The sequence below is a fragment of the Scyliorhinus canicula genome, chromosome 15, assembly GCF_902713615.1.
Source record: "Scyliorhinus canicula chromosome 15, sScyCan1.1, whole genome shotgun sequence".
Taxonomy (NCBI): domain Eukaryota; kingdom Metazoa; phylum Chordata; class Chondrichthyes; order Carcharhiniformes; family Scyliorhinidae; genus Scyliorhinus; species Scyliorhinus canicula.
The window spans coordinates 54,904,987-54,919,628 of record NC_052160.1 but is presented as its reverse complement, the minus strand read 5'-3'; the positions used below and the strand labels follow the sequence as shown (position 1 = coordinate 54,919,628).

Below are 14,642 nucleotides of genomic sequence, written 5' to 3'. Positions count from 1 at the left end.
CATCGAGACCTCCCCATTTCAGTTAAACTCCACATACTCCTCAATTACCTTCCCCATCTTAATTCAAAAATTTGGATCTGCCAACAAACCCTCATTTAGCCTCCATTCCGGCCTCTGGGCCAGACCCTTCTCCAAGACCACGTCACCCAGTGCAGAGCATGGTCTAATATCACAATTGCCACTAACATCGTCCTCACAAACTCAGCATCATCCCAATTTGGGGCATATATGCTGATCAACCCCACTAGCCTCCCTTCCAATGCACCCATCACTATCATATACCTGCACCCCTGGTCTGCCGCCACCCGTCTCCATTTGGAACCTCACCCATTTACCCACCAGTCACCCCCCTGGACCCTACCGTCAAAGCAGAAATGGAACACCTGGCTCACCCTGCCCTTCCTCAGCCTCATCTGGTCCTTTACCCTCAAGTGGGACTCCTGCAACAGCACCATGTCCATTTTCAAGCCTGTAAAATGCGAGAAAACTCGGGCCCTCATCACCGGTCACCCCAACCCTCGCACATTCCACATTACCACTCTGATCAGGGGGTGTCTCTCTCACCCCCTCCCTTCCTACCTGCCTTGACCATCCTATCAGGCTCCGCCGAGCAGGCAAGACCCAGCCCCGGTCTTAGTCACCGTCCGTCCACCCCCCCCCCCCCCCCCCCCCCCCCCCCCCCCCCCCCCCCCCAATAAACCCCTTTACCTTTACCACTTCCTCTTGGAAACACCTCACCCAATATCGTCCCCATCCCCCCCCACCATTCACACCTCCCAGGCCCATTGAAACCTGCCCATACAGATTCCAATGACTGAGGCCCCTCCCCCACCTCACTCCCATTCACTGGCCAACCTTACATTTGCTAACAAGGCGGCCCCTGCCAGAGCACCCTCCCTCTCATCGAGAAAGAGACCCCAACTTCAACCTCCCACATTCACCCCTTCCAAACTCTCCATACCCTGCACCCTAACAAACCCCGCCTCCAAACCCCAGCAACTATAAATCTTAGACCGTCCACACCTCTATTCCATAACACCCATAAAAGACCAGAACAATTTTTTTTAAAAACCAAGGAAAAACTCCAAATTCAGTCCAGTCCTAAGTCTTCTGCCTTCACAAACACCTTTGCCTCTACTGCCGTCTCAAAGTAATAGTCCTTTCCATTGTGTGTGACCTGCAACTTCGTCGGGTAGACCACGCCAAACCGCACATTGCGCTTGTACAACGCCACTTTGCTAGACCAAAGTCTGCCCGTCTCATTGCCAGCTCCATCATCAAGTCCTGGTATATGAGTATACCGTTACCGTCCCACTCCACCTCCCATTTCTGCTTTGCCCACCTCAGCACCTTCTTCATTTGAAAATTGTGAAAACAGATGATCACAGCTCTCTGTAGTTCATTCGTTCTCGGTTTCGGCCGGTGGGCCCGGTGCAATTCATACTGGGAGGAGTCCATCAACTTAGCCAGCATATCGACGAAGTATTCTGTAGGCCTCTGGCCCTCCACCCCCTCAGACACAACCACGATCCTCAGACTATGTCTTTGTGCCCTGTTCTCCAGGTCTTCTACCTTAGTTCTCAGCTCTCTGTTGATCCCTGCCACCCTCTGCAGTCCCTCACCCATCAAGATGAACAGCTGTTCCGCGACAATGCCTCCTCCACCCCATGCTACTGCAGCGCCCTCAACTCCTCTCTCATCGGGGCAAGGGTCTCACCCACCCGCTCCTGAAGCGAGGTCACTATCTCCGTCCGATGCCTTTCAGAATGCTTCGAAAACAACTGCTCAAACTCTCCCTCTCCAGTCATCACTTCAGCCACCATCTCCACCGTGATGGGTGCAGCCCCACCCGGCGAGCTGTCTCCTGCCATCTTTCTTCCCGCTGCGCCCCTCACCACGCTCGGCGGTGGACTTTCACTCGCTATCTTTTTCCCTGGGTTCTTCTTTCCGGTTTTTGACAGTCTATAAATGCCCCAAACCTTCTCACAAAATAATTTTCCAAAAAATTGCGTTTAAAGGGCCTAAAAAGGACTACACTGGCAGGAGTAATTCTCCACCTACATGCCGCAACCGGAGGTCCCACTAAAATCTCCAGTTAATCAAAGTAAATTTGTGTGCAGTTATTTGCAGTGCACGTTGCAACCAATATTTGATTGTTTTCCTAAATGTAGAACATGCCACCTACATAGTAGCATGGGACCTAATTGGAAGAAAACGTATGTGTCCTTCAGAAAACAAGTACATCTGCCAAGTAGTTTGCTTTCCTTTCCCTCCTTCCAAAAGCAAACAACAAAGCTCAGTTCCATGTCTGGCTGGTGTCCAGTCATTGCTGGAGCCTGGACATGCTGTGATCGTGGGCTTGCGAAATAAGCATTTCAAAACTGATACGTTGCTAATGCAACAGTTCCTCCACTTTGAATGTGTTTAGGCTTTTTTTTGTTGGGGTGGCAAGAGAAAAGATAGCAAAAGAAAATATGTGATGGTCAGCAATATACCTGGTCATGCAATATACTCTCATTTAGTTTCTTTATTTCAGAGTTACCTTCCCAGCAGACACGATGTCCTGCTTGCAAGAAGAGCCACCAAAGGAATTGTGGAGCACGATTTTATCATAAAAGGCATTCCTTTCAAAATGGTAGATGTCGGTGGTCAGCGGTCACAGAGGCAGAAATGGTTTCAGTGCTTCGATGGCATTACATCCATTCTGTTCATGGCTTCCTCCAGTGAATATGACCAGGTCCTGATGGAAGACCGGCGGACAAATCGCCTGGTAGAATCGATGAATATCTTTGAGACAATTGTAAACAACAAATTGTTTTCATCTGTATCTATTATTTTGTTCCTCAACAAAATGGACTTGCTTGTGGGGAAAGTGAAAACAGTGAACATCAAGAAATACTTCCCAAACTTTGAGTGGGACCCTCACAAGCTGGAGGATGTACAAAAATACCTGGTGCAGTGCTTCAACAACAAGCGACGAGATCGCACCAAACCACTGTTCCACCACTTCACAACAGCCATTGACACGGAAAACATTCGGTTTGTATTCCATGCAGTGAAGGACACGATTCTTCAGGAAAATTTGAAAGATGTAATGTTGCAGTGAAGTGACGAAGTGAGGTCACCATTGGACTGTGTTGCTCTTTGTTATTTTCTCTGCAATCGGCACTGTGTTTACGAGCTCACAGTTGCTGATAGTTATGGTCCTGGGTATAAAATAGACATTGTCGGTTACATGAAAGCAGATGCTTAACAGCATCTTATTGGAAATGTTTATAAGTGTCCTTTTTCAAATTTACACAAGAGCCCAGACACCAGAAGCATAGTGAACAATAGTTTTAGACATTTGTTGCACTAAGGCCTCTTTTCTAATGGTGCTTGGTAAAGTTGGGTGACTAAACCATGTATTGCATCTGTTGAGTTCCACAAACCAAAGTGGCATACAACTCGAGGACACTTGCATGGAAGTGTGCACCAATTAAAGTTCAGGGAAAGTTTATTATCTAAGTTACTTCATGGACTCTAGCCCTCCCTGGAATTCAGATATTTACTACTGCCAAATGCAAACTGGGTCTGGAGCCCTTGGCAGAGAGAGTGGGTGGCAGACCCAGAAATGTTGATCCTCCTTTGCTTTTTAGCTTTTCTGAGAGAATGCTGCAAATAGCTACAATTACAGCAGGGCTAAATTGCTAGACATTTGGAACTGCAGTGTGAAGGACCTGGATTCAAGGTTTGATCCATTGTTTTTGTAAGCCTTTTCACAATCAAGTATGACTGCAGGAGTTTACAATCCATCCTGCTTAGTTGTGACTGTGTTGTTACTGACAACTATTATAATTTTCATATACATGGCCATATCGGACTTGTGTGTAGAGCATTCATAGAATGTCTTGTAAGCGCTTTGTTTAATGAAGAAATGTAAAGATATGCTGTCTGGAGTGCTGTTCCAAAACTTGGTTTTGTACCTGAAAACAGATCACAACCTCACTAACCTTCAACATGTTGCGTATGAACTTTTGTTTTTCAAATAGATTCTCAGCACAGTAAAAAAATGTATATGAAATCTTAATCCAAATGGACTGTGCACCCTTTTGTAGCATAGGTGGGGGACTGTGCACCCTTTTGTAGCATAGGTGGTTTCGGAAATGAGTCACAGATTGCTGTTTTGAAGTGAGTAGCTGCTGCCACCAATCATCCAAGAGGAGTCTTGAAAACAGAAGTAAGTGCCACAGACTCCAGTGGCATTTTTCATAGCACTGTCATTAGTACGACACAATTCAAACTTCCTTCATCTGGGAAATCTGGACTTCCGCCTATTGTTTTTACTGTCACAAAATGGCACATGTTTTTATTCTCAGCCTCGCACAACACACTAAAAGGACAAAGGCAACATGTTTAAATTGGAGATGAAAGAACTGAGTTTCAGGTGTTTTTTGACTTACCTGTAATTTTAAGCACTTTTTTTGTTTAGATTTGGTCTGGCACTATTAAGTGTGATCCCATGCATGTTTGATATTGTTTCACTTTTGTGATCACTTCCTTCTGAAAATTCAATTTTTCACTTCATTTTGGAATCTTCTGACTACTTTAGTCACACTTTGTCATGAAACATCATCATACTTAAATTCAGTGCTAATTTGTCTAACAAATGGTAAAACCTTTATTAGAAGCGTTTTCAGCAATAAAGAGGCAGCAACATTCCATCTCATTGTTGTTGCTGTTTGCTGCAAAACTGCCCTGCTACAAACAAGGTAGAAATAATGGGTTAATTGGTTTACCAAATAATTGTTTCATTTTGTTTAACCTAACCAGCCTGTTTTCAACTGTGATTGAAGTCAATTGGGAGTAATTTGGCTGCACCATGAGAGGCATTTTTATTTTAAATGGTTAATATATAACAGCAGGAAATATGTTAAAACTGTTGAAAATTATTAAAATGACTAGCCTAGGTACTCCGTGTTATCGTAAGCAATATCGTCTTTTTTAAACCAATTTTCACCAATCAATTTTCAGTCCTCAAGAAATCTCCACTCAATTTTAGTTGTGATTTTCATCTGAAAACTGCAAACCTACCAACCTACGCAATGTGATTCTCACGCATTTTGTTAGTGCATTCTTTTTCAGCTGCATGTAGATAGTGTCTGCTTTTTATCGTTGCTTTCCACTGCACAATGTAAACAAATATTTACACAGGAAGCTAACCATTTAAAATGACTAAAGGAACTGTTTTTCAGTTTTCTTTTTTGAATTGATTCTCTATGATCTTTACATTGACAGTAATCATTTATCTCCTTCTCTTCTCCCCTCTTAATGATTTCTTCCTAGACTTAAAATGTTAAGAGATTTCCTGGGAAAGCTATGCAAAATTCAATCGAGCCCAAATCAGAATTAGCAAGTCAGATCTTTTAGGCAGGGCTTCTGATGAACGCTTGTTTTTTAAACTGGTAATGTTTCCCACTTTTCAGTCATCTTTATGGCTTCTGACACTAGTCGAAGGATTATCCGTTATATGGCATGCTCTTCTCCGACAACTATTTGTAAAATAAACTCTTCAAAAGATTTTCCTCTACACTGTTTCAATCTTTTAGTACCAAGAGAGCGCGATGTAGTTTAAAACCAGCAAGAATCAATTGATGTACAATCTGATGTGTGTAATTTATGTGTTTCAGGTTTGCACCATTTGTATTTTGTATAAAGTGCACTTAACCATTTTTGTAACACTCACCTAATTGGAGAATGTTCATTTTTGGATCAGTCGGAATTTTTTTTATTTCTTCTCTTTCTCTCTTCCTCCTGCTGTTCCCACAAAATCCCAGATGCTTAAAACAGTAAACAGCTATACCATCTGTTAAATCTTCCTATTTTTACACACTCCATCACAAACTGTTTGGGCCGCCCAGCTTTATTGGCAAAAAGATTTGTTCATAGTGGGGGCTAAATTTGGTGGTCACTACGCTGTGTTGGTCTTCCTTGGCCTTATTCTTGCTTTTAAGAGTATTTGTATGAATCTGAAATGACATGAAAATGAAGTTTAGGGCTTAAAGAATCACTCCTCACAGTGGTGTTTTTTGTTATGGCAAAAATGACAAATATTTGACCAGTATCTGATATCAACCTGTTGCTTAGCACTTTGTCAAGAACTGGCTTTTTCAATTGCCTTCTCTGCTATGTTGTGAATGCATTCCTTTGCTGATGCAACACTTAACATTTCACTGTTGGCCTGTGCCTGACTTATCTGATGCAGACTGTTTTGTGGCACAGTGTTTGTAGTATTGACTGCTTTTAAGATAGTCTACTCTCCCCATTGTCTAGTTTGAAATGCCTCTTCCTTTTATGCCCACATACTTTGTTTTCCTCTTTCCCCACCCAAAAACACTTATCTCTGCAAAAGTCCACTAAACTTCAGTTGTTAATGTCTGGCGTAGAGTTTCTGAGAGATTTCTTCTGATCTCCTGCCTTAAGATCAATGGTAACCCTGTAGAATGGGCATATAAGACAGTTTACACCAGTTCACTGAAGGTACGGCGGGTAATCTTGGCAACATCAGCTGAAATTCTATTCCATCGCTACAGAGCATGAACCGTTTAGTTGCCTAAACTGTTTTCCCATAGTACTTAAGAACTGCTAAGCAGCAGATTCCAATTACAGATAGTTTTGCTAGCATAAACAGTTGAACATAGTTGAAATCTTATTACTACACACTACAAACCAGGGGCTGGTTTAGCACAGGGCTAAATCGCTGGCTTTGAAAGCAGGCCAGCAGCGCGGGTTCAATTCCCGTACCAGCCTCCCCGAACAGGCGCCGGAATGTGGTGACTAGGGGTATTTTACAGTAACTTCATTTGAAGCCTACTTGTGACAATAAGCAATTTTCATTTTCATTTCATTTCATTCATTTCATTGTGCAGTAGTTTCATTCCACAACACTTTGCTAGTTTTCATTTACTTTATTTCATGCATTTATGAGATTTGAATAAATTATGCTTTTGGAATTCAATTTGTTTATCATTTGCAGCCGTGTTACAAAGCTTCTTTCCCAGCATGATCCAATACTGCTGTTTCAATTAGCCTCCCATTGTGCCACCTCTCCTGAGTCTAATTTTAGGTCAAAAGCAGATTGTTTGAACTTATTCTGGAATGATATTTGTTATGAATTATATCATCTCGTTAATTAGTTAACTGAACGATTGAAAATCCAAATGTCACCTTGATTGGTACCTACATTGCAGAAGTGGCCATTTTAGTGCTGTCAGCAATGGAATTTTAACCACCTAGTTACAATGGAACTCCAATAATCTTTGTACAAATCTGTCAGAGGGAAACAAGCCGTCTCTTAACGGTCCATTAGTAACCGGTTAATGAGATTGCTTTCAACAGCTCTAATCAAGAATTGACATGTATTTCCAAGGTGTGGAATGTAAGCCAATTTTAACTTTGTAATATAATTGATAATGCAGCTCACTTTGCAGTGGATATTGTTGTATTGGAGAATGTTCAGAGAAAAATGATACATGACTCTGGGACATAGACAATTAAGTTGTGAAGAACAGGGTTGCCAAATTAATCTCTTCCACTGGCGGAAAGTGGGAGATGGGATTCTAATTTCTAGATTTTAATATGCTGAGAGACTTGGATAAAATGGTGACTTAACTTCAAATAGATCTTGGAGTTAAATTGTACAGATGACATTTAAGTTCCAAGCATTCCACCCTCCAACACTCAAGGGGAGTGTTGGATAAATAAAGTGGATTCTTAACTTCTCAATTATTGCTAATATGATGAACTGGGAAAAATAATGCAACATAAACATCCAGTTCGAAAAGAAGAAAACTTGTGTTTATAGAACACTTTTCACTACCTCTGGTCATCCCAAAGCACAAAGTCTTGAGTGTTGCCACTGTTGTAACATCTGAAATGTGGTTGCCAAGGTGGCACAAACTCAATGAGATAATGATATAGTGCTTTTTTTTTAAAGTGATGTTGGTTGAAAGATTTGTATTGGCCAGCAAGGGTGACTTTTGCATTTACCTGAGAGGGCAGATGGAGCCTCGGATTAACAATTTAACCAGAAAGACCACCTCTGATAGTGGTACTCTCCCTCAGTACTGCACTGGAGTGGCAGTTTACATTTTTGTTCATGTCTCTGGAGTGGGGTTTGAACCCACAGCCATCTGACTCTTGAGAGCTACCGCTAAACAGAACTGCACGTTATTGCAATAAGTGTATAATTTGGTTTTGGATAAGTGCTTACTGTAAAGAATCTATGCGTCGAGCAATCGGTGTTGTGCGTGTAGAGTGATTGGTGTATAGTCTGTGGAATGCAGCAGCTTGCGGTTGTCCAGTGTTTTCTGTTTGATTGTCTTGGAGCAGGAAAGAGAAGAACAGTGTATGGAGACATTTCACCTTCAGTCATTCACCTGACTGAATCGGTATAATGCTGATCATGTTGTACATTCCATAGTTGTTTGTACTGGACTACTAAATGGATCCACTGTCTGCTGTTTTAACCCTGTAATTGCAGAATTGTAAAGTGAGACAGTGTAATCGTTGAATTTGTAGTAGCCAAACCCAGCCCAATGCTGTTCTAGAATTAACCCAGTCATATCTCTGAGTAAAAGTAAACAAATATTAGCACTTGAATAAATGACTGCCAACAAATGGCACATTCTGGTATCCTAATGTACACCAATCATGGAAAAGATGACAATTTTATTTTTATATATACTACGTAATAAGCTGCACATGAATTGCTTTGTTCCACATCATGTCCTGCGCTGTAGTGTAAAAGGGGCTGAAAACAACCTGCAAGGCAGCATGCACAAGATTCTGTATAAAGGAAGCAGTTGTGGAAATGTGTGGAAATTTCTTTCCATGGTTTCACAATATTGAGTCCTTTTTTAATCTCACAAGTCTCTAACCAGATATGTAGAACATTTATTTAGTATAGTATTTTGTTCTTGCACATCAGGAAAAACATTTCTTGTCACAAGAGAAAGCTTGCATTTATTTGGCACCTTTTATTTCCTCTCGATGACCTAAAGTGCCAACCAATTAAATACGGTTTTAAAATGTAGTCACTGTTGGCAGGTTAGCACAAAGCTCGGTCCCACATACAGCAGTGAGATGAGTAATCTAACTTTGATTGAGGTGTGTCTTCAAAGAGTTGAGGCAGATGCATGAAAATCTCAGCACCATTCTCCAAATAGTGCTATCGGATCTATTAACATACCCTTGAAGAACCAATCAGGTCTCTGAAAGACAGTACTACACTTAGTGTTAATTTTGGTTGAATGCTATGGGGCTTGAATCAACCAACTGAGATGAGTGTGGTACCAGTTGAGCCAAGGTACAACTTAGCTTTGCATTCTTGTTATCCCTTGAAAGCGATTTTAATGCTGAAGAATGCAAAAGAATCTTGCACTGATAAATTAATAGTGGTTTATTATAATTTAGCTATTGTAGGTATTTACCAACAAAACAATGACAGCCACATTAATCCTAATTCCTCTGTCATTTTAGGTGAGATTTTTATAATGGCTCATTTGCAAGAAAGAACTTGCAGTTATAAAATCTTGAGTTTTCTTTATGACGGGCACCTGCAGAGTCTGCAATGCTGGCAATGTCTGAAAAATGAAAGCGAATGGATTTTGTACTTGCTGATTAAAAATTGTCTCTCCTTTTCTTTAAAATTATTTTTCCATGAAAACTAATGGTAAACATGACTGTGGCTGAATATTAAACCTAAGTAGCTGACTCATCCCAACCACTTAATATAGAGGAAGAAGTTTTTAAATTTTACAAAAGGAAAAATATCTCGAGAAAAGGAACAAGATTTAGTATGAATTTTGTGTATGTTTTCTAACTGAGGCTAGTTTACAGAATCATGCAGCGATCGCCAACTAATGAGCAAATTGAGAAAATGTGAAGGAAATTCTGAGCTCGTAGGGTCAGCTGTTGCTGTCTGACATCCTAGAAAATAAACTTCCAATTCATTTTTGTATCTTGAGGAAAATCATTCTACATAATCAATGCAGTGAAACACTTTTAGCATCTCATGCGTAATGGACACAGTGATACTAACTACTAAGCTTTACTCACAGGGTTTGAATTAGGTACAAGTAAAGAAATTAAGACAAACCATGTAAACACTTGATGCCTTTGTTAACTGTATAAATTGTATTTTATCTCAAATTGCTTTCTATTATGTTTTATGTATATATGATTTTATAAATATTAAAGTGTACTTTATGTGGATTGTAGCTGCCTGTATTTAACATCATCTATTTGTATAATTGTGTACTTTTGAGTTGCTGAATAGTGGGATCTATTTTTTTGCCAAACTCTTGACACATGGAATGCAATATTAGTTTAATCCGGAAACGGGCCTCACCATATGCTTACGTCCTAACTCCCCAAACCTGCACCCTCTCCAACCACATCCTCTATATATCACTCTGCAAGTACCATGTAACCTGGAAAACATTGTGTACTCTGTTTTGTATTCCAACATATTCTAAGAAAGTATGTAAACTCTTGTAGAACCTGATAATAAAATATTTTTAAAAATTCATTCACTGCAGTTTAGAAAGTCGGCTCTCGCTTTTCCTGCTAAAAGGTGACATTGGGTGATTGTACTATTTTGAACACAGTAGAAATAAATCGGTATGGGAATTGTAGCGTGAACCAAATGGGTTACGTAGTCAGACATGTTGAATTGCTGCTTATTGGGTCAGTCGCACCTTGTTGCCTTCCCCCTCAACGCAGACTCATCCCCCTCCCCATCCCGGTGCTTCAGCCTCCCATCTTCCTCGTGCTTCCTTCCCTCCCTACCACTAATTCTCCATCTGTTTGGGACTCTTCAATGAAAATGGCTGGTGCTGCTTCCCACATTATTGGAATCTTTCAGTGTAGTGCTCACCTTCTCCCTTCCCACCCCAAACTTTGTCCCGAAGCATTGTGCCTTTAATGCCTTTCATGACTGCGTAGCTCAGCCTAGTAATTAAGGCCAAACCTGGTTCATTCTCCAAATACTCAGTGAATAGAAGTATGCTTCTTAGAATCCTTAGAATCCCTACAGTGCAGAAGGAGGCCATTTGGTCCATTTAGTCTGCATCAACCCGCCTAAAGAACATTCTACTTATGCCCACTCCCCCGCCTTAGTCCCGTAACCCCTCTCATTGTTCATGGCCAATCCACCTTTGCACATCTTTGGACTATGGGAGGAAATCCACGCGACATGTGAAGTCTGTGCAAACACATGCCCAGAGTCAGCATCTAACCCAGGTCCCTAGCACTGAGACTAACCACGTGCCACCATACTTCTCCAATATTTTAATTCAGACCCCACCCCTTCTTTATTGTTGAGACCTCATAAATTGTAAACCAACCACTTGGCTGTTGTGAAATTGTTTATTTATACTTTTGTGCACAAGAGCATGAATCATTGCAGGATTGCCACAACAGTGAACTACCACAACTATGTAGGAAAAATGGTGCTGCCCTAAAAAGATATCGAAGCAAATAGAATGTGGTGACTTTGAATGCGGGATGTTAGGAATATTTTTGAGTTGATAGTTATGACAATTCAAGGAACGGTTAAAGTGCAGCATGATCAATTCAGATTTTGTCAGGATGATTGATGTCACTCCACGAGTAAGAGACTGCCTACTTTTTGCACCCAGGGATTAGCACCAAGCACATTTAAATGAGTCATAAAGTTGGCCTCTCCCTAAGTTTGGGCTGGCGTGGGGGGAAAGTTTCTGATACATGCAGGTACCGACTTGCGAGGAAGGCCTTCTCGATAGTGCCCGTCTCCTTGTTGTTGGAGGGGGTGCTGTCAGCTGGGGGGTCGGGGGCAGTTGGAGAGGGGGTCGTCTCGGTGATTTATGGGACGATTTTGGAGGAGGATAAGTTGTTCATGGAGGGGAAAAAGTCTAAGTGGGAAGAGGAGTTGGGGGCGGTGTTGGAGGAGGGAATGCCTCGATTTCGGGTGTGAGGCTGGGGCTGGTACAGCTGAAGGTGGTGCACAGAGCGCACCTAACAAAGTCTAGGATGAGCTGGCTGGCTGAGGGAGGTAGAGGTATCTGTGAACGATATGGGAGGGGTCCTGCAAATCACGTGCATATGTTCTGGTCTTGCCCGAAGCTGGAAAGGTTTTGGATGGCAGTTTTCAGCACAATTTTGGGATTTTTCCATGTAGATGTGGAGCTGGTCCCCTGGAAGCCATATTCGGGGTGTTGGAACAGCCAGAGTTACACAGGTGGGGTGGCAGATGTCTTCGCCTTGCTGGTTGCTCACAGATGGTTCTTGTTGAAGCGGAGGTCGGCTTCTCCACCCTGTGGTGTGACGGGTGGACCTGCGGGAGTTCTTAGCCCTGGAGAAGGTGAAATTTGCTCTAAAAGGTGCAAGTGATGGGTTCAATAAAAACTAAGGTTTGTTCATTCTGCACTTTTAGAGAGTTGGTTACTGCTGACTGTTGGAGGCGAGGGGGGAGATGAAGGTTTGGGTGGATGGGAGGGTTTAATATGTTGGGTGGGTTCATTGTTGTCTTAAAATGTAAAAAGTTGAACATTTGGAATAAAAATACTTTTTAAGAACAGGTTGGCCTCTGCCCGAGCAATATCCAAAGGAGGATATTGCCTATTGCTCCAGTTATTAAGGGGAAGCTAGGTAAGCATGAGACAGAATGTTAATGGAGTTAGGTGGAAATTGACTCGTGTCGAGTGTGAATGCCAGTATAGACCAGTTGGGCCAAATGGCTAGTTTCTGTGCGGTAGAGAAGTTGTCAACTGAAATATTTTACTCTATTGTCTCTTGCCCTCTGATAATCAGATGACACTGCTCCAAAGTTGGTGCATTTAAACAAGTGTTCTCAGACTCTGGTCTGCAAACCCCTGAGGAATCTGTCGAGACTTTTCAAATTGTGAAAGCACCAAGACAGCAAGGCTGGCCTTACAAAGCAGCTGTCTCACCTAGGAATGAGTGGACACGAAGGAGCACTAGGAGTGTCATGAAGATCACTTTTAGTAAGTCGATATCTGTTCAATTAAAAGCGCTATTAAAACATTTTTTGCATGTTATGTGAATTCTATAATGTTATAATTTAGATGAAGGTGTCTCAGTCATTGAAAAGAGGTCCTTCAACCAAAAAGAAGTTTAAAAGATGAAAATATATCCACAGGAGAGCATTTGATTATCTGCTAAACTTATGAGTAGCTTAAAATGAAAAAAATATAAATAGATTCACAAAGTAAGCAACCTGCGAAAACTTTAAGTTTAAGTAATATGGGGCTGGTTTAGCACAGTGGGCTAAACAGCTGCCTTGTAATGCAGTGCAATGCCAGCAGCGCGGGTTCAATTCCTGTACCAGCCTCCCTGAACAAGCGCCAGAATGTGGCAACTAGGAGCTTTTCACAGTAACTTCATTGAAGCCTACTTGTGACAATAAGTGATTATTAAGTAGTAAGGTAACGTTGGGAATATAGAAAACGAGCAAATATTACTTTGGGACCAAAGCATTTGTTTTTCAAACTTTTTTGAAAAATTGCGAGGACCCAATTCTTTTTTTCAAATTAAGGGGCAATTTAGCGTGACCAATCCACCTATCCTGCACATCTTTTTGGGTTATGAGGATGAGACCACGGACATACAGGGAGAATGTGCATACTCCACACGGACAATGACCCGACACTGGGATCGAACCTGGGTCCTCGGTAGGCCGCCACCGTGCCACGCAAAGCATTTCAATTATAGAATTTACAGTGAAGAAGGAGATCATTCGGCCCATCGAGTCTGCACTGGCTCTTGGAAAGAGCACCCTACGGATTGTCCACACCTCCACCCTATCCCCATAACCCAGCAACCCCACCCAACACTAAGGGCAATTTAGCATAGCCAATCCACCTAACTTGCACATCTTTGGACTGTGGGAGGAAACCGTAGCACCTGGAGGAAACCCCCACACACATGGGGAGAACGTGCAGACGCCGCACAGACAGTGACCTGGGGCTGAGATCGAGCCCAGGTCCTCGGTGTCATAGGTAACAGTGCTAACCACTGTGCCACCGTACTGCCCTATTTTTATAATTTCTGAAGATTTTATAACCCAATTTAGTGGCTTGGACAGGTTTAAATTTCATTATGAACCGATCATCATGACATGAAAAGTTGTTTAACCTCTGAGGAAGTGGGGTAAGAACCATTCTTGTTAAGTTGTAGTGCCAAGACTTGAGGTACCACAATTAGTTAATGATTTGAAAGCATTACTTCCTGCCCAACGATCAAAGTGGTCCATCTTATTCACCATTATTGCTTCATGCAAAATGAATGTGCTGCCCTGGTACTTCTTCCTAACTATCCCAATCTATATCCCCAAAAACTTTTTCAACTCCCTGGACAAGCTAATGGTGTTTGTATAATTGGGGAGGGGTGGGGGGAGTGAGGAGTGAATCCCAAAGGTCCTCCAAAAAACAAAGTCCAGGGGAGGGCTACCACTGGGGGGGTGACAGCAAACGAGTAACTGGATGGATCAGGGAGCCAGATGGGAGGTCTCCTGCAGGGGGACCTCGCTTCGGGCCCTCGCCACGGCGCAACTCCCATCCCCATCCAAAAAACACTGCAGCAGCCCAGTGGTGGTAGCCATA

At 42.2% G+C, this 14,642-nt stretch overlaps 1 protein-coding gene across 2 annotated transcripts in view; it reads left to right on the top strand.

The window, feature by feature from the left end:
• gna12a (guanine nucleotide binding protein (G protein) alpha 12a) overlaps positions 1-10,574 on the top strand; it is a 133,614-nt gene extending 123,040 nt beyond the window's left edge. The window contains exons 4-5 of one of the 2 annotated variants that reach the window (XR_005463388.1): positions 2,537-4,102; positions 4,134-10,574. Coding sequence is in view for 1 of the 2 variants with exons in the window: in XM_038819499.1 (XP_038675427.1) it covers positions 2,537-3,106 (570 nt within the window). In the remaining variant the exon portion in view is untranslated. Of the gene's footprint in view, positions 1-2,536 lie in introns of both variants that reach the window. The other variant, XM_038819499.1, reaches the window with a different exon arrangement.
• Positions 10,575-14,642: the final 4,068 nt, after the last annotated feature.